Here is a 25,608-nt window from a genome sequence, read left to right on the forward strand (position 1 = left end):
AATAATATCTAAAATTAACTAAACTGCTGCAACTGCAATATGTAAACATATCATCATTTAATATGATTAACAAGAGCATCGCCTTTCGGGTGCTGACACTCAAATGATTTTTTTGTCTCTGTATATCAGAAATATTGTCCTACCCATGATTTTCTAAGTCCAAAAGGGGCCATAATTCTTGCAAAAAGCAATGTAGAGTTACGGTACTTGCTGTGCAGAGTCAACTATTGATGGTGAACAAGTGTTGCAAGTTTTAAAGCAATAGCTTTTATAGTTTAGGAGAAAAGCTGACCTAAACATAAAACCTAACCAAGCAACCCTGATGCCAATGCCGATGCCTATCAAGTGATGACAATAACTAACCATTTTTTTTTTCAAAAAATCAGATGAGCTAAAACTTGTAATGCTGAGTTACTATTCCAATTGGAAAGAACTTTCCTCAGCATTCCTCAGTAAAATGTCCATGCAAGCATAACTGACGGAAAAGAACAGTAACTGTTATGACTTTTATGTCAGTACATTTTACGATGAAACAAGTGAATGAAGTATTGCCATGCAATACTAATTCCCCTACTGGAAGGCACCTAATTTTCTCTACTGCCATAAAACATAATGAACTGATATCTGTCAATGATGTATAAACAATATTGTACTATATATACAGTATGTTATAACAAAACACTTGGATTAAAATTTGCATATATAAAAACCTACAGTTGTTTTCATATGGTATTTTTTTGGTCGATTATAAAAAAGTTATCATATAAGTTATTTATAGTAACAACAAAGGGAAAAATTATCCTAACAGAAAAAAAAAAAAAAATCTATATAATGTAAGTCGACAAGGAACTCTTTACCAGGTAGAGATAGGTCAAAATACACATAAAAATTGGTCTTGATTTTTCCCTACGGCCAGTAATAAAAAAGTTACAATATAATCTATTTATAGTAAAAACAAAGGGACATAATTCTAAAAACAAGGGTGCCTCATGGTGGTGAATATTTGTGCCAAGTTACATCAAAATCCCTCCATGCATGAAGAAGAAATGCTCCGGACAATGTCATTCTTGAATTTGACCTTTGACCTCTATGTATGACCTTGACCTTAGACCTAGGGACCTGGTTTTTGCGCACGACAATCCGTCTCATGGTGGTGAATATTTGTGCCAAGTTACATCAAATTCCCTCCATGCATAAAGAAGAAATGCTCCGGACAAAATCATTCTTGAATTTGACCTTTGACCTCTAAGTATGACCTTGACCTTAGACCTGGGCCCGGGTTTTGTGCACAACATGTTGTCTCATCCAGGGGAATATTTGTGCCAACTGATATTCAAATCCTGTTTTGCATGACAGGAAAAAAATCCTATTGACCTTTGATCCCCAAGTGTGACCTTGACCTTTAAGTTAGGGTTCTGAGTGTTATGCATGACACGTTGTCTCATGAATGGGAACATTTATGCGAAGTAATATTGTAATCCCTTGATGGATGACAGAGTTCTGGACCAGACAGAAAAAAAACCCAATTGACCTTTGACCTTCAATTGTGACCTTGACCTTTGAGCTAGGGGTCTGGGTTTTGCGCATGACATGTTGTCTCATCATGCGAAACATTTGTGCCAAATAATATCAAAATCCCTTCAAGGATGGCAGAGTTATGGACCGGACAGGAAAAAAGACCTGTTGACATTTGACCCCCAATTGTGACCTTGACCTTTGAGCAAGGGGTCCGGGATTTGCGCATGACATGTCGTCTCATCATGGGGAACATTTGTTCCAAGTGATATTAAAATCCTGTAATGAATGACAGAGTTATGGACCGGACACGAAAGAGACCCTGTTCATGCCATGTTAACATTTGACTGCTAAGTGTGACCTTGACCTTTGAGCTAGGGGTCTGAAAGTTGTGCACAACACATCATCTTATTATGAGGTATATTTGTGCCAAGTGATATTAAAATCCCTTCACGGATGGGAGAGTTACAGACCGGACAGGAAAAAAGCCCGTTTGACCTTTGACCTCCAATTGTGACCTTGACCTTTGAACTAGGGGTCCAGGTTTTGCGCATGACACGTCGTCTGATCATGGGGAACATTTGTGCCAAGTAATATTAAAATCCCTTAATGAATGACAAAGTTATGGACCAGACACGAAATTGCGGATGGATGGATGGAAAAGCGCTTTCCTATAGTCCCTGGAACTGGTTTTCAATCAGTAGGGGACTAATAACTTCTTCAACTATGCAGGACTACACATTTCATAGCATTTGTAAAACATTACACTGTTTGAAGCATACAGAAGAGATATAAACTTGCTTAACAAACTTATGTTTCTGTTAAAATTCTAGGTGCTAGGTTTAGACCAAAATTTAAGAAACTGCCATAGCCTCTATTACATTCTTTCTGTTTATTTACAAATTGATTCCTAAACCCTCGACCTCTAATTCCAAATTTCCCTGACTTTTCCCTGACTTTTGCCCAATTTCCAAATTTCCCCAGTGACCAATTACAAAAGCGCTTGGTTCACTAATGTACGTAAATGGCACCGAATTTAGCCATATTATACATTACTTATTCTACATTGATACATAATTATGCTGTTTGTAACAAGTAAACACAATGCTTCATATATAAGTAATAAACTTTGAAAAATAATGTGTTGTTGTATTTATATATTACTCCAAACATGCCCCACTTTCCAAAAAAAGGTGAATTTTCCATGACATTTGAGACATTATTTATGATTTTCGCCTTGGCGGCATCCTTTACCAGTCTTAATATTTTAACCACTACTTCGTACATTAACAAGAGCTGTCCGTAAGACAGCCAAGCTCGACTATTCGAAATATTGTCCCAGAAGCAGGAAAATATTACCCAAAAAGGTTAAATATCAAAAGAGTTTTAAGTTCAAAAGGGGGAATAATTTGACCAAAATGCATATCAGTTATGGGACTTGCTGCTATCAACTAGTTTTATAACCCCGAAGACACATGTGAAGTTTCAATTCAATATCTGCATTAGTTTTGGAGATAGAAACTTGCATGTAAAACTTTAACCAGAATTTTCAAAGTCTAAAAGGGGGCATAATTTGCCCAAAATACATGCCAGAGTTATGGGACTTGATCCAGTGAGGTTAGTAATTGATCTAGAAAAAGAAAAAATAAGTTTCAAATCTATATGCCTTTTAGTAATAGCTGTATGTACTTGCACGCAAAACTTTAACCAGAATTTGTTAAGTCCAAAAGGGAACATAATTTGGCCAAAATGAAGGTCAGAGTTATGGGACTTGCTGCTATCAACTAGTTTTATAACCCCGAAGACACATGTGAAGTTTCAAATCAATATCTGCATTAGTTTTGGAGATAGTAACTTGCATGTAAAACTTTAACCAAAATTTTCTAAGTCTAAAAGGGGGCATAATTTGCTCAAAATACATGTCAGAGTTATGGGTCTTGACCAAGTGAGGTTGGTAATTGATCTAAAAAAAGAAAAAATAAGTTTCATATCTATATGCCTTTTAGAAATAGCTGTATGTACTTGCACCCAAAACTTTAACCAGAATTTTCTTAGTCCAAAAGGGGGCATTATTTGGCCAAAATGAAAGTCAGAGTTATGGGACTTGCTGCTATCAACTAGTTTTATAACCCCGAAGACACATGTGAAGTTTCAAATCAATATCTGCATTAGTTTTGGAGATAGTAACTTGCATGTAAAACTTTAACCAAAATTTTCTAAGTCCAAAAGGGGGCATAATTTGCTAAAAATACATGTCAGAGTTATGGGACTTGACCCAGAGAGGTTGGTAATTGACCTAGAAAAAGAAACAAGAGGACCATGATGGTCCTGAATCGCTCACCTCTTCCCACATGACCCAGTTTTGAGTATGATGTCCTTTTTTCTATTATTTGACATAGTGACCTAGTTTTTCAGCTCATGTGACCCAGTTTTGAACTTGACCTAGATATTATCAAGATAAAAATTCTGACCAATTTTCATGAAGATCCATTGAAAAATATGGTCTCTAGAGAGGTCACAAGGTTTTTCTATTATTTGACCTATTGACCTAGTTTTCGAAGGTACGTGACCCTGTTTTGACCTTTATCTAGATATCATCAAGGTGAACATTCTCACTATTTTCATGAAGATCTCATGAAAAACATGGCCTCTAGAGAGGTCACAATGTTTTTCTATCTTTATACCTACTGGCCTAGTTTTTGACCGCACATGACCCAGTTTCGAAACTGACCTAGATATCATCAAGGTGAACATTCAGATCAATTTTCATGAAGATCCATTGAAAAATATAGCCTCTAGAGAGGTCAAAAGATTTTAATAATTTTAGACCTACTGACCTAGTTTTTGACCGCAGTTGACCCAGTTTCAAACTTGACCTAGATATCATCAAGATGAACATTCAGACCAACTTTCATACAGATCCCATGAAAAGTATGGCCTCTAGAGAGGTCACAAGGTTTTTTTATTATTTGACCTACTGACCTAGTTTTTTAAGGCACGTGACCCAGTTTCAAACTTGATCTAGATATCATCAAGGTGAACATTCTGACCAATTTTTATGGAGATCCATTCACAAGTATGGCCTCTAGAGGGGTCACAAGGTTTTTCTATTTTTAGACCTACTGACCTAGTTTTTGACCGCACATGACCCTGTTTCGAACTTGACCTAGATATCATCAAGATGAACATTCAGACCAATTTTATACAGATCCCATGAAAAATATGGCCTTTAGAGAGGTCACAAAGTTTTTCCATTATCTGACCTACTGACCTAGTTTTTGACGGCGCGTGACCCACTTTCGAACTTGACCTAGATATCACCAAGACGAACATTCAGACCAACTTTCATACAGATCCCATGAAAAATATGGCCTCTAGAGAGGTCACAAGGTTTTTCTATTATTTGACCTACTGACCTAGTTTTTGAAGGCACATGACCCACTTTCGAACTTGACCTAGATATCATCAAGGTGAACATTCTGACCAATTATCATGAAGATCTCATGAAATATATGGCCTCTAGAGAGGTCACAAACTTTTTCTATTTTTAGACCTACTGACCTAGTTTTTGACCGGACGTGACCCAGTTTCAAACTTGACCTAGATATCATCAAGATGAACATTCAGACCAACTTCCATACAGATCCCATGAAAAATATGGCCTTTAGAGAGGTCACAAGGTTTTTCTATTATTTGACCTACTGACCTAGTTTTTGACGGCACGTGACCCAGTTTCGAACTTGATCTAGATATCATCATGGTGAATGTTCTGATCAATTTTCATGAAGATCCCATGAAAAATATGGCCTCTAGAGAAGTCACAAGGTTTTTCTATTTTTAGACCTACTGACCTAGTTTTTGATGGCACGTGATCCAGTTTCGAACTTGACCTAGATATCATCAAGGTGAATGTTCTGACCAATTTTCATGAAGATCTTGTGAAATACATGGCCTCTAGAGAGGTCACAAGGGTTTTCTATTTTTAGACCTACTGACCTAGTTTTTTAAGGCACGTGACCCAGTTTCAAACTTGACCTAGATATCATCGAGGTGAACATTCTGAGCAATTTTCATGAAGATCTTGTGAAATATATGGCCTCTAGAGAGGTCACAAGGTTTTTCTATTTTTAGACCTACTGACCTAGTTTTTGATGGCACGTGACCCAGTTTCGAACTTGACCTAGATATCATAAGGATGAACATTCTGACCAATTTTCATAAAGATCCCATGAAAAATGTGACCTCTAGAGTGGTCACAAGCAAAAGTTTACGGACGGACGCACGCACGGACACACGGACGACGGACACCGCGCGATCACAAAAGCTCACCTTGTCACTTTGTGACAGGTGAGCTAAAAATAAGTTTCAAAGCTATATGCCTTTAATTGATGGCTGAATGTACTTGCATGCAAAAACTTAACCAAGGTGTGACGCCGACGCCGATGCCGACGCCAGGGTGAGTAGAATAGCTAGACTATTCTTCGAATAGTCGAGCTAAAAACCAACAAAAAGTGCAAAAATCATCGCTGGTGAGAAATGCCGCCATATTCAAAAACGAAAAAAACGTCCGTCTCAGAGACACATTTTTATCCGAAATTACGCAAGCCTCGATTTCGGTAAAATGACGTTGAAGTTGACGTCACTTAATTAGGTATTTGTTTTCATTAATTTGTTTTTCAAGCACCAGCCATTAGAGCTAGTGTTAAAATCAATAATTTCAGACGAAGATTTTTAAGTTTAGACGTTTTAACATTTAGTGAAATATCACAAAACTAATGGTTGTATTAGCGAATTGTTTCCCTTTGAAATCAACACACCATTATCGGTGGATACATGTCTGAAACTGGGTCAGAGAATACATGCAGTTATTGCTCTGAATATACGCGGATATTTAAAGTGCATGGCGGATTTAATAATTGTTATGGTAAGTGTTAATTTTCATTATAAAATTCGTAATTGGAGGCAAAACAAAATGGACAGACCGCTTCGTTTGTTGACTTATCGAAGATACAACTTTGCAGCGAAAAATAGCAGTGTTGACATTTCGATTCCACTGTCTGCTGTCAAATACTTTTAATATCTTTCCTGTGTAGGCTATTTGTAAGTTTTCATGATGGCAGAATATACTTGTAGCCAAGACAGTCAGGCATCTACTATGTTAAGTAGGCCTACATTCTGTAATGTACATCATGAAACTTTCTAGATCTATCTAGAAATTGTAAAGAGGTAAATGAACTGATGAACAGGAATGGGCTATCCCAGAAAATATGCACCCCCACTGTGGAAGCAGTTTTTTCGGAGAAAATTACCCCCCCCCCCCCCCCCCAACTCTCCTGGTGACATTTTACCCCCCTCTCCCCCTTCCACACCCCGGTTACCTGAAAATACCCCCCTCCCCTTCCTCCCAATAGGATCCCTCCAAATACCCCCTCCCCTTCTCTCGGGTTATTTCAGAAAATATCCCCCCTCCCCCTTCCACACCCCAGTTACCTCAAATACCCCCCTCCCTTTCCTCCCAATAGGATCCCTCCAAATACCTCCCCCCCACTCCCCTCCTCTCAGGTTGTACCAAAAAAACTGCTTCCACAGGGAGTGGGTGGATATTTTCTGGAATAGCCCAATATTACAAGATATTGTACATTGTTTAAACTGTCACAGATGTGAACAGTTTAAACTGTCACAGATGTGAACAATTTAATAATTACATGGTCATTATGCACAGTGGAATCTATGAAAATTGAAAATTATAGTACAATAACACAGGAAAAGTGGTGTTTTAAATTGTCACTTTTTGTTGTAATTATAGCAACTAAAATAGACCTCCTGAAAATTTCTTAAAAATTCTACATGCAAATTACAATAAAAACTACTTTTTTCATTCTCACTACTGCCATTACTGGTAGACAGCATGCTGGTAGGCTACTAAATAAATGAGAAATTCTTTTTTTATATTTTTCAGGATAACCTCCAGCAGTAAGAAATATAAAGGCTCACTGCAGTTTTGAGTGCTCAACAAGTATTTACCCCATACTATGCTCAGCAAGTAGGGCCCTTGTATTTCTGTAGGGCCCTTGTATTTCTGTGAATCCTCATGCAGGTATAAGATTTTGAAGTTTGTGTACATTCATATCAGTGTCAGTATCCTCAAATGCACTTTTTCAATATCAATTTTAACTATGAAATTCCATATATCACTAAATTACATTCCATAGTCTTCAAACAAATAATGACTCTATGAATAAAAGCTTCAGGCCTGCAGTGCACATTTTACACTGGAATTATAGTGACACCTTTGCAGAAATTTTGTCAAGTAAAATTATCTAAAGGAAGTTATGTTTTGTTAAGACTTGATATTACCAATTTCTATGGGGTTTTTTTTTTCACTGAACTTTCTGTAAATCCCTGAAATTGGGTTGAAAATACTGCATTGCTTTATAATAAAGATGCTATATCATAAGCACTGTGAATTGGAATTAAATTAAATTTTGATAAATACAAGTTAATGTTAAGCAATATCTATAAGAAAGGATGAACTGTTTGGTCAGTGTTGATGAGAATTTAATACATTTCTTATAAACTGTTCTTGTTTTTGTATGAAAAGTACAGTACTGCTGTTGGAAGAGGAGCAAACAGTGTGGTATCTATGGTACACCATCACTTCAAGCATCATGGCTATGGAGAAAAGAATGTTTCATTACATATGGACAATTATAGTGGACAAAATAAGAAAAGTGTTGTAATAAGGTAAGAATTCCCAATAAATAAAGAAATATTTATTAAGCATACAGAATTTGATGTTGAAATATTTAATTTTACAGTGTGTTCATACACTTCAGTTTGGAAAGTCACTAGTTTCCAGTTTATATATATAATGTACATAATTTTATATAAATGAAAAATAATATCTCCACTGATAAACATTGAATTACAATTTGAATATTGCATACTTACACAACATACTGTATTAAGACTTATTAAGGTGTGCATGTAAGAAAATAAACTGTGTAGCTGGCATTTATTTGTTTTAATAAAGTGATGCTATGTTATATTCTAAGGACTCACTATTGCTACTTAGAAGTTTTTGTTTAAGAATTCATTGTTTAAATATACCCGTTATTTTAGTTATGGAATGTGTCTTGTTATGATGGGTCTACATGATGACTTGGAGTACAACCTGATTGAGGCCCGGAATACAGAATTCAGTCCTGAACATGTTTAGGTATATTTGGCTTGAGCCTCTTTAATCAATTATGTTTTTATTAATAATCAAGTATTGATAAAACTTGCTGCAGAGATCATGTCTGTAAAGAGGCCACTTACATTAAAATACCACAGTTTCTGTTTATGTTTGTGTTGTTAAAGAGTGTCTAGCTCACTGCAAGCAAGTTAATCAGAAATAACATAATTCTAATAAAGTAACTGTTTTTTCTTAACCAGGTTAAAGAACTATTTGTTAAAATGAGATCAAAATCATGGCCCTTACTTGATGTAGAATATGTGCGATGGTTGAATTTTATCATGAAAAGAAGTTATTACTGTAATAAAATTCTAAAATGTTATTTAATGTAATTATGTGTGGGATGTCTTTTGGAATGCTGTTGTTCAGGATTGATGAAAAGGTTATGTGTTCTTTGTCTTAAATATTTGATACATTTATCATTACAGAATGTCTTCTGCATGCCCTGGTATAGATAGTATTCTTGAAGGATTATAACTTCAACACAGAGACAGAGATTATTATTTTTAGGCAGGGGGTTTGCATGACAGGCAAATTCACCAACCGTATTACCATTCCTGAGCTGGATGCACCTGTATAATTAAATAGCGCCCCTTTGCAGCAACAGCAATGTATGCTCAAAACCAGCAGTGTCAAAGCCATTAAAATTGATAATTCAAGTCATTTAAAACGAAGAATGAATGGAAAAAAGTGTTTTATATTTAAAGTAATACAGAGTAATACTGAAATTTTGATTAATTTGAAAGTGTTTTTGATTTTTTGAAGATGTACTAGACCCATAGTCCATATATTTAAAAAGAACAAATGATATATATAGTTTATGTAAACATTGAATTAACAACTTTATGGTGTCAACAGTACTATGCATTTGTTAAATATTGACTCACTATATACATGTAAGGCTGAACACAGTATAAATGTGAAATTCCTCTAAAACACTGGAAGATTTTTCAACAATAATTGTAACATATATGGTAGTAATGTACATGTTTTTCATTACGACAGTTGGATAATATAGATCTACGAATATTTTCTGCTGTATTCAAACTGCATGTAATCATTTCTGTCGGCAGTATCATGTTTATTTCCCCTTTTCATGAACAATTAATTCAACCTGTCTTGAAAGCACAGTATATGTATAATTTGTAAAACATACATTGGATTATTGTGGAAGCAATTTAGTTTTTGTATGCCTAATTATATATTATTGCCTTTAGTATCATCTAACTCTTTTAATATGATCAAGACGTTTAATAAGGCAGTTTTCTTAAACTATTACTGTGTGTTAAATGAGATTATGTAGTTATGTAGTATTATGTTTATGAAATTAACTGCATAACCATGGAAACATTTTTCTGTTATGTCTTGAAAAAAACATTGTTTGAAGAACACTTCTCAGTGGTGCATTTTTTACATGTAATGGTAAATGCTAAAAGTGTTTTACAATAACTTAGCAGAAACGTCATTGTTGTCTCATTGAAGCATATACTGCAACTCCATTGTAACCATAGCAACAGAAATATATTGTATTATTTATGAATAATGATCTTCACAAACAAATTACATATGTTATTTTTCTTAAAGAATGACCTAAATTGGTTTTATTCCATAAAAAACAGACACAGCAAATATTCTCATTTTTATCTCCGTTTCCATGGCAACCATATATTTTTTTGCCTCAAATTATAGGCATTGCTTAGGGTTATATCTTAGCATATCTGAATGTTAATTATACTTTCTGATGTAATTGTTATAAGAGATTTTCGTGTTTCCATAAAGAAAATCAATTGGTTGCCATGGCAACAGCACAATTTCAAATGAATTAAAATATCAGATTTTGCATTCTGGGTTGTTGATCATTCATTATAATAATATTTCAACAACATTTGATGTTGTGCCATTTTAACCTATAAGTGAACCAAGCCCTTTCCTGACTTTTCCCTGACCTTGAAAAAAAAGTTTTTCCCTGGCTTTTCCCTGACCGTCGGGACCCTGCGCATAACCCTATAGTGGCGAACATGTGTATGAAGTTTTATTTAAATATTCCCAACCACTTCCTAGATATGGCTCCAGAGAGACAGACATAATGACGGAAGGACAATGCCAAAACTATATCCCTCCGCCTTTGGCGGGGGATAAAAACATACCTGAAATATACAGACAGCAAAACACTTTACTTTTACTTACATTTGGTTTCTATGACTGCTGGTACAATACAAAACTTGCAGTACATGTGTTACTATGGAGACAAGAGCTCGTCGAACACGAAATGCCCCCCTTGATGCATTCAGTAATTGCACAAGGAACAGAAATTATATGCTCACTGTAAACAAAAGTTCTACCATTCTGGTTTAATCTGACCTTGACCTTTAACCTATTAACCTAACAAGAGATTACAGAGTGATCTTGATGCCATCCACTGAGCCATTTTCGAATGTTCCAAATTTCAAGACTAGCTCAAGGTTAAAATCAAGGTCAAATTTCATTTCGGTACAAAACAATGTGTATGTGGTCCAAATTTGAAAGCTGTGGCTTGAGAAATGTGAAAGCAGGTCACTAGATCAATTTCAAGGTCAAAGTTCCTTTCGGTAGACAGAACTATGCATGTGCTTCAAATCTGGAGGCTGTAGCTTGAGAAATGTGAAAGTAGGTAATAGGTAAAAATCAATGTCAAATTTCAATTCAGAACACAAAAATATGCATGCGGTCCAAATTTGAAGCCTGTAGCTTCAGAAATGTGAAAGTAGGTCACTCGGTCAATCTCAAGATCAATTTTCATTTTGGTACACAAAACTATACATGTGGTTCAAATTTGAAGGCTGTAGCTTGAGAAATGTGAAAGTAGGTCACTAGGTCAAAATCAAGGTCAAATTTTATTTCGGAACACAAAACTATGCAAGTGGTCCAAATTTGAAGTCTGTACCTTCAGAAATGTGTAAGTAGGTCACTAGGTCAATATCAAGATCAAAGTTAATTTCAGTACACAAAACTATGCTTGTGGTCCAAATTTGAAGGCTGTAGCTTGAGAAATGTGAAAGTAAGTCACTAGGTCAAAATCAAGGTCAAATTTTATTTTGAAACAAAAAACTATGCATGTGGCCCAAATTTGAAGCCTGTACCTTCAAAAATGTGAAAGTAGGTCACTCGGTCAATAACAAGGTCAAAGTTTTTTTCGTTACACAAACCTGTGCATGTGGTCCAAATTTGAAGGCTGTAGCTACAGAAATGTGAAAGTAGGTCACTAGGTCAAGATCAAGGTCAACTCATGTCAAGGTTCATCTTGCCACTCAAAACTATATATGTAGTCCAAATTTGAATGATGTAAGTTATGGACATGAAGATTCTAAGTTTTTCCCTATATAAGTCTATATGAACCTTATGACCCCTAGGGCGGGGCCATATTTGACCCTAGAGGGATAATTGGAACAAACTTGGTAGAGAACCACTAAATGATGCTACATTATAAAATATCAAAGCCATAGTCTTTGTGGTATGGACAAGAAGATTTTCGAAGTTTTTCCCTATATAAGTCTATGTAAACCATGTGACCCCTAGGGCAGAGCCATATTTGACCCTAGGGGAACTAGAGCTATCACTAAAGGTATTGAATGTACCCCCCGCATGCACTGACACAGTACATTGCAATTTGACACTCACAAGACTGCATAATTATGTGGACTGTATGTATATAGACTGTATGTATACAGTATAGTAACAAAAAACAAAGTCCCATAACTATGCAGAATATTTATCTAAAAGAATGTAACATGCACCATCCACAACTAGGGTTGGTACTGATCACTTGTGTGAAGTTTCATTAAATTGTGTGGAAGGGTTTGGTAGATTAGGCACGCACAAGATTGCATATGCAGACTGTATGTACATAGTATGTTAACAAGAAACAAAGTCCCATAACTCTGCAATTTTTGTCGCTGAAAGAACCTAACATGCCCCATGCACAACTACTGTTGTTACTGATCAGTTGTGTGAAGTTTCATTAAATTGTGTCAAGGGGATGAGGAGAGATGGTGCGCACAAGATTGTGTCTATGTATATAGTATAGTAACAAAAAAACAAAGTCCCATAACTCTGCAAAAAAAATTTCTAAAAGAACCTAATATGCTCCATGCAAAAGTACTGTTGTTACTGATCAGTTGTGTGAAGTTTCATTAAATTGTGTCAAGGGGATGAGGAGAGATGGTGCGCACAAGATTGTGTCTATGTATATAGTATAGTAACAAAAAAACAAAGTCCCATAACTCTGCAAAAAAAATTTCTAAAAGAACCTAACAAGCTCCATGCACAACTACTGTTGGTACTGATCACTTGTGTGAAGTTTCATTAAATTGTGTCAAGGGGATGAGGAGAGATGGTGCGCACAAGATTGTGTCTATGTATATAGTATAGTAACAAAAAAACAAAGTCCCATAACTCTGCAATTTTTTTTCTAAAAGAACCTTACATGCCCCATGCACAACTACTGTTGGTACTGATCACTTGTGTGAAGTTTCATTAAATTGTGTCCAGGGAATGAGGAGAGATGGTGCGCACAAGATTGTGTCTATGTATATAGTATAGTAACAAAAAACAAAGTCCCATAACTCTGCAATTTTTTTTTCTAAAAGAACCTAACATGCCCCATGCACAACTACTGTTGGTACTGATCACTTGTGTGAAGTTTCATTAAATTCTGTCAAGGGGATAAGGAGAGATGGTGCGCACAAGATTGCGTCTACGGACAGACGACCAGACGGACAGACAGACAGACAGACGGACAGACAGACAGACAGACAGACAGACAACCTGAAACCAGTATACCCCCCCTTACAACTTTGTTGTCGGGGTACAATAATTTGAACAATCTTAGTAGAGGACCACTAGATGATGTCATATACAAAATACCAAAGCCCTAGGCCCTGCGGTTTTGGACAAGAGGTTTTTCAAAGTTTTTTCCTATATAAGTCTATATAAACCATGTTACCCCCAGGGTGGGGCCATATTTGACCCCAGGGAAATAATCTGAACAATCTTGGTAGAGGATCACTAGATTTTGCTACATACCAAATATCAAAGCCCTAGGCTGTATGGTTTTGGACAAGAAGATCAGAAACCGTTTAACTGTTCCTGGCCAATGCGACCTTGACCTTTGACCCAATGACCTCAAAATCAATAGGGGTCATCTGCTGGTCATGGCCAACCTAACTATCAATTTTCCTGACACTAGGCCCAAGCATTCTTGAGTTATTGCCTGGAAACCATTTTACTGTTCCTGGTCACTGTGACCTTGACCTTTGACATACTGACCTCAAAATCAATTGGGGTCATCTGCTGGTCATGACCAACCTCCATATCAACTTTCGTGACCCTAGGCCTAAGCGTTCTTGAGTTATCATCCGGAAACCATTTTACTGTTCAGGGTCACTGTGACCTTGACCTTTAACATACTGACCTCAAAAACAATAGGGGTCATCTGCTGGTCATTACCAACCTCCTTACCAACTTTCATGATCCTAGGCCCAAGTGTTCTCGAGTTATCATCCGGAAACCGTTTTACTACTCAGGGTCACTGTGACCTTGACCTTTGACATACAGACCTCAAAATCAATAGGGGTCACCTGCTGGTGATGACCAACCTCCCTATCAACTTTCATGATCCTAGGCCCAAGCGTTCTTGAGCTATCATCCGGAAACGGATTGGTCTACATTCCGACCGACCTACCGACCGACATCTGCAAAACAATATACCCCTCTTCTTTGAAGGGTGCATAAAAATTAGTATTGTGAACTTAACATGGCAAGTTAACTATATAACAGATGAACTTAATTGCATGGAGTAAGAAATAATCTTGCAATATTTTACTTTGTTTCTGATTTATCAGCTTTCTGTGTAAATCTGTTGTACTCTGTAGAAATGTATTCCGTCTTTCTCAACCAGGAAACATTCATTTTATTATGTCTTGACCTGTAAATGATAAAAAAAACAGATCAACAAGAGACTGTTTATCACAAAGAACGTTTGTCTACCACTACTTACCATGCAGAAATTGTAAAAAGCCTTAAATTAAAAGCAATAACTCCAGGGAAAAATCACTGAACCATAACATTCCAACAATATACACAACTAAGCTTGGCAGTTGTAAGTCCAGTGAAGTTTTGTGAAATAGCACAAATCTTATAGATTTGACAAATCACAGGTCATGACACAGTCTAATGGTATACAGCAAGTAGTGTAAGCACTGTAAAATATGACAAATCAAGGGCTATAACTCTGCTGAACATGCCTATGATAACTAGACTTTGCACTGATGACTCCTGTAACATTTGGTGGAAATCTGTCCAATGATGGAAGAGAAGTTGTCGAAATATCATACAAGTCCTAGGTCTCTCACCTGAGAACACCTTGATCAAACTTAATGAATAACCTGCTTTAAATGTGACCCCTTTTGCATAGGCAAGGTATTTTTTTGATTCGACCAGGTGACCTAGTTTTAACCCAACATGACCTAGATTTCATCAAGACAAGCATTCTGATCAAATTTCATGAATATCCACTGAAAAATACAGCCCCTATTGCATATACTTTGACTTGACTAGGTGAGATACTTTTTGACCCAACATGACCCATATCTGAACCTGACCTAGATTTTCATGAAATTTCATGAACATCCTGCCTAAAATGTAGCCCCTATTGCATTCACAATGTTTTTCTTTGATTTTACTGTGTGACCTAGCTTTTGACCCCAGATGACCCCTATCTGAACTCAACCTAGATTTCATCAAGACAAACATTCTGATCAAATTTCATGAATATCCAGTGTAAAATGCAGTCACTATTGCATACACAAAGTTTTTCTTTGATTTGACCGGGTGACCTAGTTTTTGACCCCAGATGACCCATATTTGAACTTGACCTAGATTTCACACAGACAAACATTGTGATCAAATGTCATGAAGATCCAGTGTAAAATGCAGTCCCTATTGCATACACAAGGTTTTTCTTTGATTTGACCTAGCGACCTAGTTTTTGACCCCAGATGACCCATATTCAAATTTGTACTAGATTTCATCAAGCAATCATTCTGACTAAATTTCATGAATATCCAGTGTAAAATGCAGCCTCTATTGTGTACACAATGATTTCCTTTGATTTGACCGGGTGACCTAGTTTTCATCCAGACAAACATTCTGATCAAATTTCATCAAGATCCAGTGTAAAATGTAGTCCCTACTGCATACACAAGGTTTTTCTTTGATTTGACCTAGTGACCTAGTTTTTGACCCCAGATGATCCATATTCCAACCTGACCTAGATTTCATCAAGGCAATCATTCTGACCAAACTTCATGAAGATCAATTGAAAAATACAGCCTCTATCGCATACACAAGCTAAATGTTGACAGACGACAAATGACGGACATCGAGCAATCACAATAACTCACCTGAGCAATGCCCTGGTGAGCTAAAAACTCGACAAATAAAGGACCATAATGCCCCTGAAATTCACTGAACCAGAACATGCCTATAATATGCATCATAAAACTTGGCACTGATCACTCCTGTTAGATTTTGTTGAAATCCACCCTATTACATATCAAGAGAAGTGGCCAAAACATCATAAAACAAGAGTGCCAGAATGTCACAATATACGCCCATCACAGCAAATTTCTTTACACTAGCACCTGTATTTGCAAATGGAATTTTAATTTTCTAGTTTTTTACGTTTTTTTTTTTTTTTTGAAATTATTGTAATTCTTTCATTTTTTTAAGTCCACAAAAAAAATCCTTACCAGGTAGAGATACCTTAAAATACACCCAAAATTTGAAAGTAACATCAATGTTGTACCACAGAAAAGTGGTCTTGGTTTTTCCCTACGGTCAATTATAAAAAAGTTACAATGTAAGTTATTTATAGTAACAACTAAGGGAAGTTAACCTTTAAAGAGAAACAAAAAAAAAAAACAACAAAAAAATAAAAAAAAAAACAAAAATTACAAGTCCATAGAAAAATCCTTACCAGGTAGAGATAGCTCAAAATACACCTCAGAATTGGATGTAACATGCATGTTGTACTACAGAAAAGTGGTCTCGATTTTTCCCTACGACTTGTAATGAAAAAGTTACAATATAAACTATTTATAGTAACAGCAAAGGGAAGTAATTCAAAAGAAGGGACCAGTGCATGACACTCCGTCTCATGATGATGTACAATTGTGCCAAGTTACATCAAAATCCCTCCATGCATGAAGAAGAAATGCTCCAGACAAAGTCATTCTTGTATCTGACCTTTGGCCTCTAAGTGTGACCTTGACCTTAGACCTAGGGAACTGGTTCTTGCGCATGACACTCCGTCTCATGCTTGTGAACATTTGTGCCAAGTTGTATCAAAATCCCTCAATGCATGAAGAAGAAATGCTCTGGACAAAGTTTTCATTCTTGTATCCTTGACCTCTAAGTGTGACCTTGACCTTACCCCTAGGGACCTGGTTCTTGCGCATGACACTCCGTCTCAGGATGGTGAACAATTGTGCCAAGCTACATCAAAGTCCTTTCATGCATGAAGAAGATATGCTCCGGACAAAGTTTTCATTCTTGTATCCTTTGACCTCTAAGTGTGACCTTGACCTTAGACCTAGGGACCTGGTTCTTGCGCATGACACTCCATCTCATTATGGTGAACAACTGTGCCAAGCTACATCAAAATCCTTCCATGCATGAAGAAGATATGCTCCGGACAAAGACATTCTTGAATTTTTCATTCTTGTATCCTTTGGCCTCTAAGTGTGACCTTGACCTTAGACCTAGGGACCTGGTTTTTGCGCATGACACTCCGTCTCATGATGATGAACAAAATTATGCCAACTTTCATCAAAATCCCTCTATGCATGAAGAAGATATGCTCCGGAAAAAGTCATTCTTGAATTTGACTTTTGACCTCTAATTGTGACCTTGACCTTAGACCTAGGGACCTGGTTCTTGCGCATGACACTCCGTCTCATGATGGTGAACAACTGCGCCAAGTTTCATCAAAATCCCTCCATGCATGTAGAAGATATGCTCCAGACAAGGTCTGTGGACGCCGCCCGCCCACTCGCCCATCCGCCCGCCAGGGGCGTTCCCATAATACGTCCCATTTTTCAAACGGGCGTATAATATGATGAACCAAGGGCCATAATTCAGCTGAGAATCACCAAACCAGCAAATGCAGAACATATGCTCAGCTAGACTTGGCAATGATCACTCTTGGAAAGTTTGGTATAAATCCACCCTGTGGTGTCGAGGGAGTTGCGAGGACAAACTTTGAATCATACAGAAGGAAGTCCTGAAAGACGGACAGCATTAAATCAATGTCTCCCCAACATGACCGCCACAAAATCAATAGGGGTCATCTACTCTGCATGTCAAATCTTCCTATGAAGTTTCAACATTCCTCAAGTTAATGATCGGAAAGAAATTTCCATATATAGTACACTTTGACCTTGACCTTTGCTCAAATGACCCTAAAATCAACAGGGTTGATCCACTCTGTAAGTCCTATCACCCTATGAAGTTTGAAGGTTCTCAAGTTATTGATCAGAAGCGGTTTTCAAATTTCTGCCCCCTGTGACCTTGAACTTTGATCAAGTGACCCAAAAATCAACAGGGGTCATCTACCCTACATTTCCAACCATCCTATGAAGTTTCAACGTTCTGGGTGAAGAGGTTCTGAATTATTGATCAGAAACTTTTTCCATATTTAGGGCCCTGTGACCTTCACTTTTGCTCAAATGACCCTAAAAATCAATAGGGTTGATCCACTCTGTAAGTCCTATCACCCTATGAAGTTTGAAGGTTCTGGGTCAAATGGTTCTCAAGTTATTGATCAGAAGCGGTTTTCAAATTTCTGCCCCCTGTGACCTTGAATTTTGATCAATTGACCCAAAAATTAACAGGGGTCATCTACCAAACATTTCCAATCATCCTATGAAGTTTCAACATTCTGGGTGAAGTGGTTCTGAAATTATTGATCAGAAACGTTCTTCCATGTTCAGGCCCCTGTGACCTTGACCTTTGATTGAGTAACCCCAAAATAATAGGGGTCATTTACTTTGTAAGCCCTATCACCTAATAAAGTTTGAAGGTTTTAGGTCAAATGGTTCTCCAGTTATTGAAAATGTAAGTGTGACAGGCAGATGGCCCCTGTGACCTTGACCTTTGACAGTGACCCCAAAAGCACCAGGGGCATCTACTCTGTAAGTCCTATCCCTCTACTAAGTTTGAAGGTTCTGGATCAAATGGTTCTCAAGTTATTGATCAGAAATGGATTTCCATGTTCTGGTCTCTGTGACTTTGACAGGTAGTTTCTGAGAAGATGCGATGAGAAATTGTTAACAGATGGAAGGACGGACGGACCACGGACACAGAGTGATTTGAATAAAATGTCACTTCTATCATGTTCAAAAGGTAACAAGAGTGCCAGAATGTCACAATATACGCCCGTCACAGCAAATTTCTTTACTCTAGCACCTGTATTTGCAAATGGAATTTTAATTCTGTGTTTGTTTAGTAATCACTGTAAGTCATTTGTTTTTCTAAGTCCAAAAAAAACTCCTTACCAGGTAGAGATACCTTAAAATACACCTAAAATTTGAAAGTAACATCTATGTTGTACCACAGAAAAGTGGTCTTGGTTTTTCCCTACGGTCAATTATAAAAAAGTTACAATATAAGTTATTTATAGTAACAACTAAGGGAAGATAATCTTAAAAAAAAACAAAAACAAAAAAACAACAAAATCCAAAAAAAAAATTGTAAGTCCACACAAAAATCTTTACCAGGTAGAGATAGCTCAAAATACACCTCAGAATTGGATGTAGCATGCATGTTGTACTACAGAAAAGTGGTCTCGATTTTTCCCTTCGACTAGTAATGAAAAAGTTACAATATAAGCTATTTATAATAACAACAAAGGGAAGTAATTCTAAAGAAAGGAACTGCGCAGGACACTTCGTCTCATGATGGTGTATAATTGTGCCAAGTTACATCAAAATCCCTCCATGCATGAAGAAGAAATGCTTCGGACAAAGTCATTCTTGTATCTGACCTTTGGCCTCTAAGTGTGACCTTGACCTTTGACCTAGGGACCTGGTTCTTGCGCATGACACTCCGCCTCGTGGTGGTGAACATTTGTGCAAAGTTATATCAAAATCCCTCTATGCATGAAGAAGAAATGCTCCGGACAAGGTTTCCATTCTTGTATCCTTTGACCTCCAAGTGTGACCTTGACCTTAGACCTTGGGACCTGGTTCTTGCGCATGACATCCGCCTTGTGGTGGTGAACATTTGTGCCAAGTTATATCAAAATCCCTCCATGCATGAAGAAAATATGCTCTGGACAAAGTTTTCTTTCTTGTATCCTTTGACCTCTATGTGTGACCTTGACCTTAGACCTAGGGACCTTGTTCTTGCGCATGACACTCTGTCTCATGATGATGAACAATTGTGCCAACTTTCATCAAATTCCCTCCATGCATGAAGAAGATATGCTCCGGACAAAGTCATTCTTGAATTTGACCTTTGACCTCTAAGTGTGACCTTGACCTTAGACCTAGGGACCTGGTTTTTGTGCATGACACTCCGTCTCATGATGGTGAACAACTGTGCCAAGTTTCATCAAAATCCCTTTATAGATGTAGAAGATATGCTCCGGACAAAGTCTGTGGACGCCGCCCGCCCGCCCGCCAGGGGCGTTCTCATAATACGTCCCGTTTTTCAAACGGGCGTATAAAAACTAACAAATTGGCTCTACCAGGGGTCAATCCGGGGCCGTAACTCCGGAACCCATGAATGGATCTGACAGATTCATCATGGAATCGAAGAGTTATTGTTGTTAAAAATATTTTGCAAGTTTGTATCAAATCAAACCATAAATGAAGTCTCTTTTATGGCTGCAAAAGCCAAAATAGCAAATTTTGGCCCTTTAAGGGGCCATAACTCTGGAACAAATGATGGGATCTGGCCAGTTTTTCGAAAGGAATCGAAATATTATGCCAATACAAGTTGTGTGCAAGTTTGATTAAAGTTGATTGCAAAATGTGGTCTCTATCCTGATCACATGCCAAAAATAGCAAATTTTGGCCATTTAAGGGGCCATAACTCTAGAACCAATGATGGGATCTGGTCAGTTTTCGAAAGGAACTGAGATATTATGGCAATACAAGTTGTGTGCAAGTTTGATTAAAATTGATTGCAAAATGTGGTCTCTATCTTGTTCACAAGAAATTGTGAACGGACGACGGACAGACAACTGACCACGGACAAAATGTGATCACCCTGTCACAGGTGACCTAAATAATTGTCATATTCTATCATACATATATTTTTTATTATAACTATGACCATATTTTTCTATTTTTAGTTACCCAATGGCATTTAAACGACCCTTTTGTCACCAAAAAAAAAAACGAAAAAAGAAAAAAAAGTTTTTGGATCTGTTTTGAGATTTGAACTGACACCCTTCTATTCCACAGCACAAAAATCTATTTTTTATTTAGTAACAGTGACCCCAAATATCATTCAAAGCTAATTTTTCAAACAAGAGCACCGCCTTGCGGGTGCTGACGCTCATCTGATTTTTTTTGTGTAATAGAAATATTGTCCTACCCATGATTTTCTAAGTCTAAAAAGGGCCATCATTCTTGCAAAAAGCAGGTTAGAGTTATGTTTCTTGATGTTCAGTGTCCACTTATGATGGTGAAAAACTGTTGCAAGTTTTAAAGCAATAGCTTTGATAATTTATGAGAAAAGTTGACCTAAACATAATACTCAACCAAGAAAATTATTTTCTAAGTCCAAAAAGGGCAATAATTATTGCAAAAAGCAGGATGGAGTTATGTTGCTTGCTGTACAGGGTCAGCTTATGATGGTCAACAAGTGTTGCAAGTTTCAAAGCAATAGCTTTGATAGTTTAAGAGAAAAAGTTGACCTAAACATAAAACTTAACCAAGAAATCTGATATTTTCTAAGTCCAAAAGGGGCCATCAATCTTGCAAAAAGCAAGATGGAGTTATGTTTCTTGCTGTACAGGGTCAACTTATGATGGTGAACAAGTGTTGCAAGTTTTAAAGCAATAGCTTTGATAGTTTAGGATAAAAGCTGACCTAAACATAAAACTTAACCAAGAAAACTGATTTTCTAAGTCCAAAAGGGGCAATAAATCTTGCAAAAAGCAAGATGGAGTTATGTTTCTTGATGTACAGGGTCTGCTTATGATGGTGAACAAGTATTCCAAGTTTCAAAGCAATAGCTTTGATAGTTTAGGAGAAAAGTTGACCTAAACATAAAACTTAACTAAGAAATCTGATATTTTCTAAGTACAAAAGGGGCCATAAATCTTGCAAAAAGCAAGATGGAGTTATGTTTCTTGATGTACAGGGTCTGCTTATGATGGTGAACAAGTATTCCAAGTTTCAAAGCAATAGCTTTGATAGTTTAGGAGAAAAGTTGACCTAAACATAAAACTTAACCAAGAAATCTGATATTTTCTAAGTACAAAAGGGGCCATAAATCTTGCAAAAAGCAAGATGGAGTTATGTTTCTTGCTATACAGGGTCAGCTTATGATGGTGAACAAGTATTCCAAGTTTCAAAGCAATAGCTTTGATAGTTTAGGAGAAAAGGTGACCTAAACATAAAACTTAACCAGGCAACGCCGACGCAGACGCCGACGCCGACGCCGACGCCGACAACCGCTCAAGTGATGACAATAACTCATCATTTTTTTTCAAAAAATCAGATGAGCTAAAAAGACCTTTTTGATGATTACATTGAGAAAAAAATCTATTAATAGAAAAAAAAATCTATTTTGAGTAACTGTGACCTTGACCTTGACCAAATGCCATTAAAATGACCTTTTTATCAAAAAAAATTATTTATTTTTTTTAATTTGGATTTCAGTAAGATTTGAACCGATACCCTTCCGTCCCACTGACTAAAAAGTAGCTTTTGGCCCAACGCTCTAGACCACTGCGCCACTGTGGAATTTTCTAAGTGTGAAGATTAAATAAGTTATCCTGACCTTGAACTTGACTCCAATGACCCCATATATAATCCCAACCTTGGTTTTTCTATAAGCTACCTATAGACCAAGTTTAATTTCAATACATCAATGCAAACTCAAGTTATTGTGCGGAAACCAATTTTTCTATTTTTAGCAACAGCGACCTTGACCTTGACCCAAATGACTCCAAATATAATCCCACCCTTCATCTCCTTGCCATCTATCTACTGGCCAATTTTGGTGTCTGTAGCTTGTTCCAAACTAAAATTATTAAGCAGAAACCAAGTTAGACGCCCGCCCACCAGACAACATACCAAATCTATTAACTGGTTTTCAAAAAATCAATTGAGCAGTTTATAAGAAGAATTCATTTAAAGGTAGCTTTGGCAGCCCCTAGAAGGGGCCAAGCTAAAACATTTGAACAAACTTGAAAGAGGACAATGCCAGGTTAATACTGACCAAGTTTTGTGCCATTCAAGGTAATTTCCGAGGAAAGTGCACTTTGTGCACAGATGACCTAGGCTAAACATCCCTGTAAGATGATGCCAATCTGTTTTAGATATGTGATCCTTTACCTTTTCTGGTCTCCAAATGAAGTTGAGTCCTCATCCAGCAGTCTTTCATCTTCAGGCTCAAGATAAGCTTAAAACACAAATCATCATATTAAAACTATATACATTAAAGTTGTTTGCTAGTACATTTATCATGGTGTATTTATAAATGCAAATACAACTTCATGGGGGATCAAAGATATTTCTAGCAAAGAAATCTGACACCATTTGCTTTAGAATCTTGCACTTAGTCTACCCATGCCATAATTCACATGGGAAATTTTGTGCTTTAAGGACATATGCTAGAATTTGGTATAAAATTTTTCCCAATAACAGAATTTCTTCAAACTTTGGATGTTGAAGGACAATCATCTAAGAAACAAAAATATGCAATAAAAATCATAGGTCACCGGTACTGAAAAAGAGTTATCTGCCCTTGAAAATGGCATTTCCCAAAAAATCTGTTTTCAAGGGCAAATAACTCTTTTTCAATTGTCCAATAAATGGCACAATGAAGATGTGCCAGACATTTATATGTTATTAATAAACAAGATGACCAAATGGTCCTAGGTTGCTCACCTGAGAACAGCTTGATCAAATTTAATAAATATTGTGCTTAAAATGCGACCCCATTTGCATAGGCAAGGTATTTCTTTAATTTGACAAGGTGACCTAGTTTTTGACCAACATGACCCATATTTGAACTAGACCCAGCTTTCATCAAGACAAACAGCTGATCAAATTTCATGAAGATCCACTGAAAAATGCAGCTCCTCTTGCATACACAAGGTAATTCTTTGATTTGACCTAGTGACCTAGTTTTTGACTCAAGATGACCCATTTCAAATTTGACCTAGATTTCATCAAGGTAATCATTCTGACCAAATTTCATGAAAATCAATTGAAAAATACAGCCTCTATCACATACACAAGCTAAATGTTGACAGACAGGCAGACGACAGGGGACGTACATCGAGCGATCACAATAACCATGCACTATTTCCACTCAGGAAATATGATCAGATAATTTTTGAAGTATATTTTCCTATATAACTCATATACAAGTGACCCACAGGGCGGGGCCTCTTTCCACCCCAGGTGCATAATTTGAACAATTTTGTAAGAGAACCACTAAGCAATGCTACATACCAAATATCAAAGGCTTAAGCCTTTAACTTTCAGACAAGAATTTTTTTTAAATTTTTTCCTATGTAATGTAAAACTTGACCCCTCGCCCCACCCACCGGGCAGGGCCTCTTTTCACCCCAGGGACATAATTTGAACAATTATGGTAGAAGACCACTAGGCAATGCAACATACCAAATATCAAATGCCTTGGCCTTTCACTTTCAGGCAAAAAGATTTTTAAATTTTTTTTCCTATTATAAAAGTCTATGTAAAACTTGGGACCCCCTGGGTGGGGCCTCTATTCACCTAAGGGACATGATCTGAATAATCTTGGTAAAGAACCACTAGGCAATGCTACATATTAAATATCAAAAGCATAGGCCTTGCAGTTTCAAAAACAAAAAGATTTTTAAAGTTTTTCCTATACAAGTCTATGTAAAACTTGGTACCCCCCAGGGCAGGGCCTCTTTTCACCCTAGGGGCATAATTTGAATAATCTTAGTAGACGACCATAAGTCAAAGCTACATACCAAATATCAAAGGTCTAGGTCTTGTGGTTTCAGACAAGAAGATTTTTAAAGTGTTTTCCTATATAAGTCTATATAAACCATGTGACCTCCGGGGCGGGGCCAAATTTGACCCTATGGGAATAATTTGAACAATCTTGTTAGAGAACCACTATATGATGCTACATACCAAATACCAAAGCCCTAGGCTCTGTGGTTTTGGACAAGAAGATTTTTTAAGTTTTTCTTTCGGTTGCCATGGCAACCAGAGTTCTGCTTGGAATTAAATTCCTTGAACAATTTTTGAAAGGGGGCCACCCAAGGATCATTCCTGTGAAGTTTGGTGTAATTCTGCCCACTGTTTTTCAAGAAGAAGATTTTTTTTAGGAATTGTTGACGGACACACGACACATGACAGACGACGCACGACGGACATTGAGCGGTCACAAAAGCTCACCATGAGAAGTGTTCATCACTACAAAAACTTACTAAAATTTCAATAGTGCCCTTGATCTACATGCATAGATTGCCTCATCATAGGGAACATTTGTGTGCAGTATTAAGATAATCCATCAATGCACAGTTATGGAGCGAAAAATAATTTTTACTTGACCTTCAATGGTGACCTTGACTTTTG

General features: G+C 37.0%; 1 protein-coding gene across 1 annotated transcript in view; it reads right to left on the reverse strand.

The window, feature by feature from the left end:
- LOC123536279 (RNA polymerase II-associated factor 1 homolog) overlaps positions 1 to 25,608 on the reverse strand; it is a 205,086-nt gene that overhangs the window by 114,161 nt on the left and 65,317 nt on the right. Inside the window, exons 4-5 of the mRNA XM_045319303.2 lie at positions 23,362 to 23,428; positions 14,613 to 14,714 (exon numbers count right to left, since the gene is read on the reverse strand). Of these exons, the coding sequence (XP_045175238.1) occupies positions 14,613 to 14,714; positions 23,362 to 23,428 (169 nt within the window). The remainder of the gene's footprint in view (positions 1 to 14,612; positions 14,715 to 23,361; positions 23,429 to 25,608) is intronic.

This window comes from Mercenaria mercenaria, chromosome 1 (genome assembly GCF_021730395.1).
Source record: "Mercenaria mercenaria strain notata chromosome 1, MADL_Memer_1, whole genome shotgun sequence".
NCBI lineage: Eukaryota > Metazoa > Mollusca > Bivalvia > Venerida > Veneridae > Mercenaria > Mercenaria mercenaria.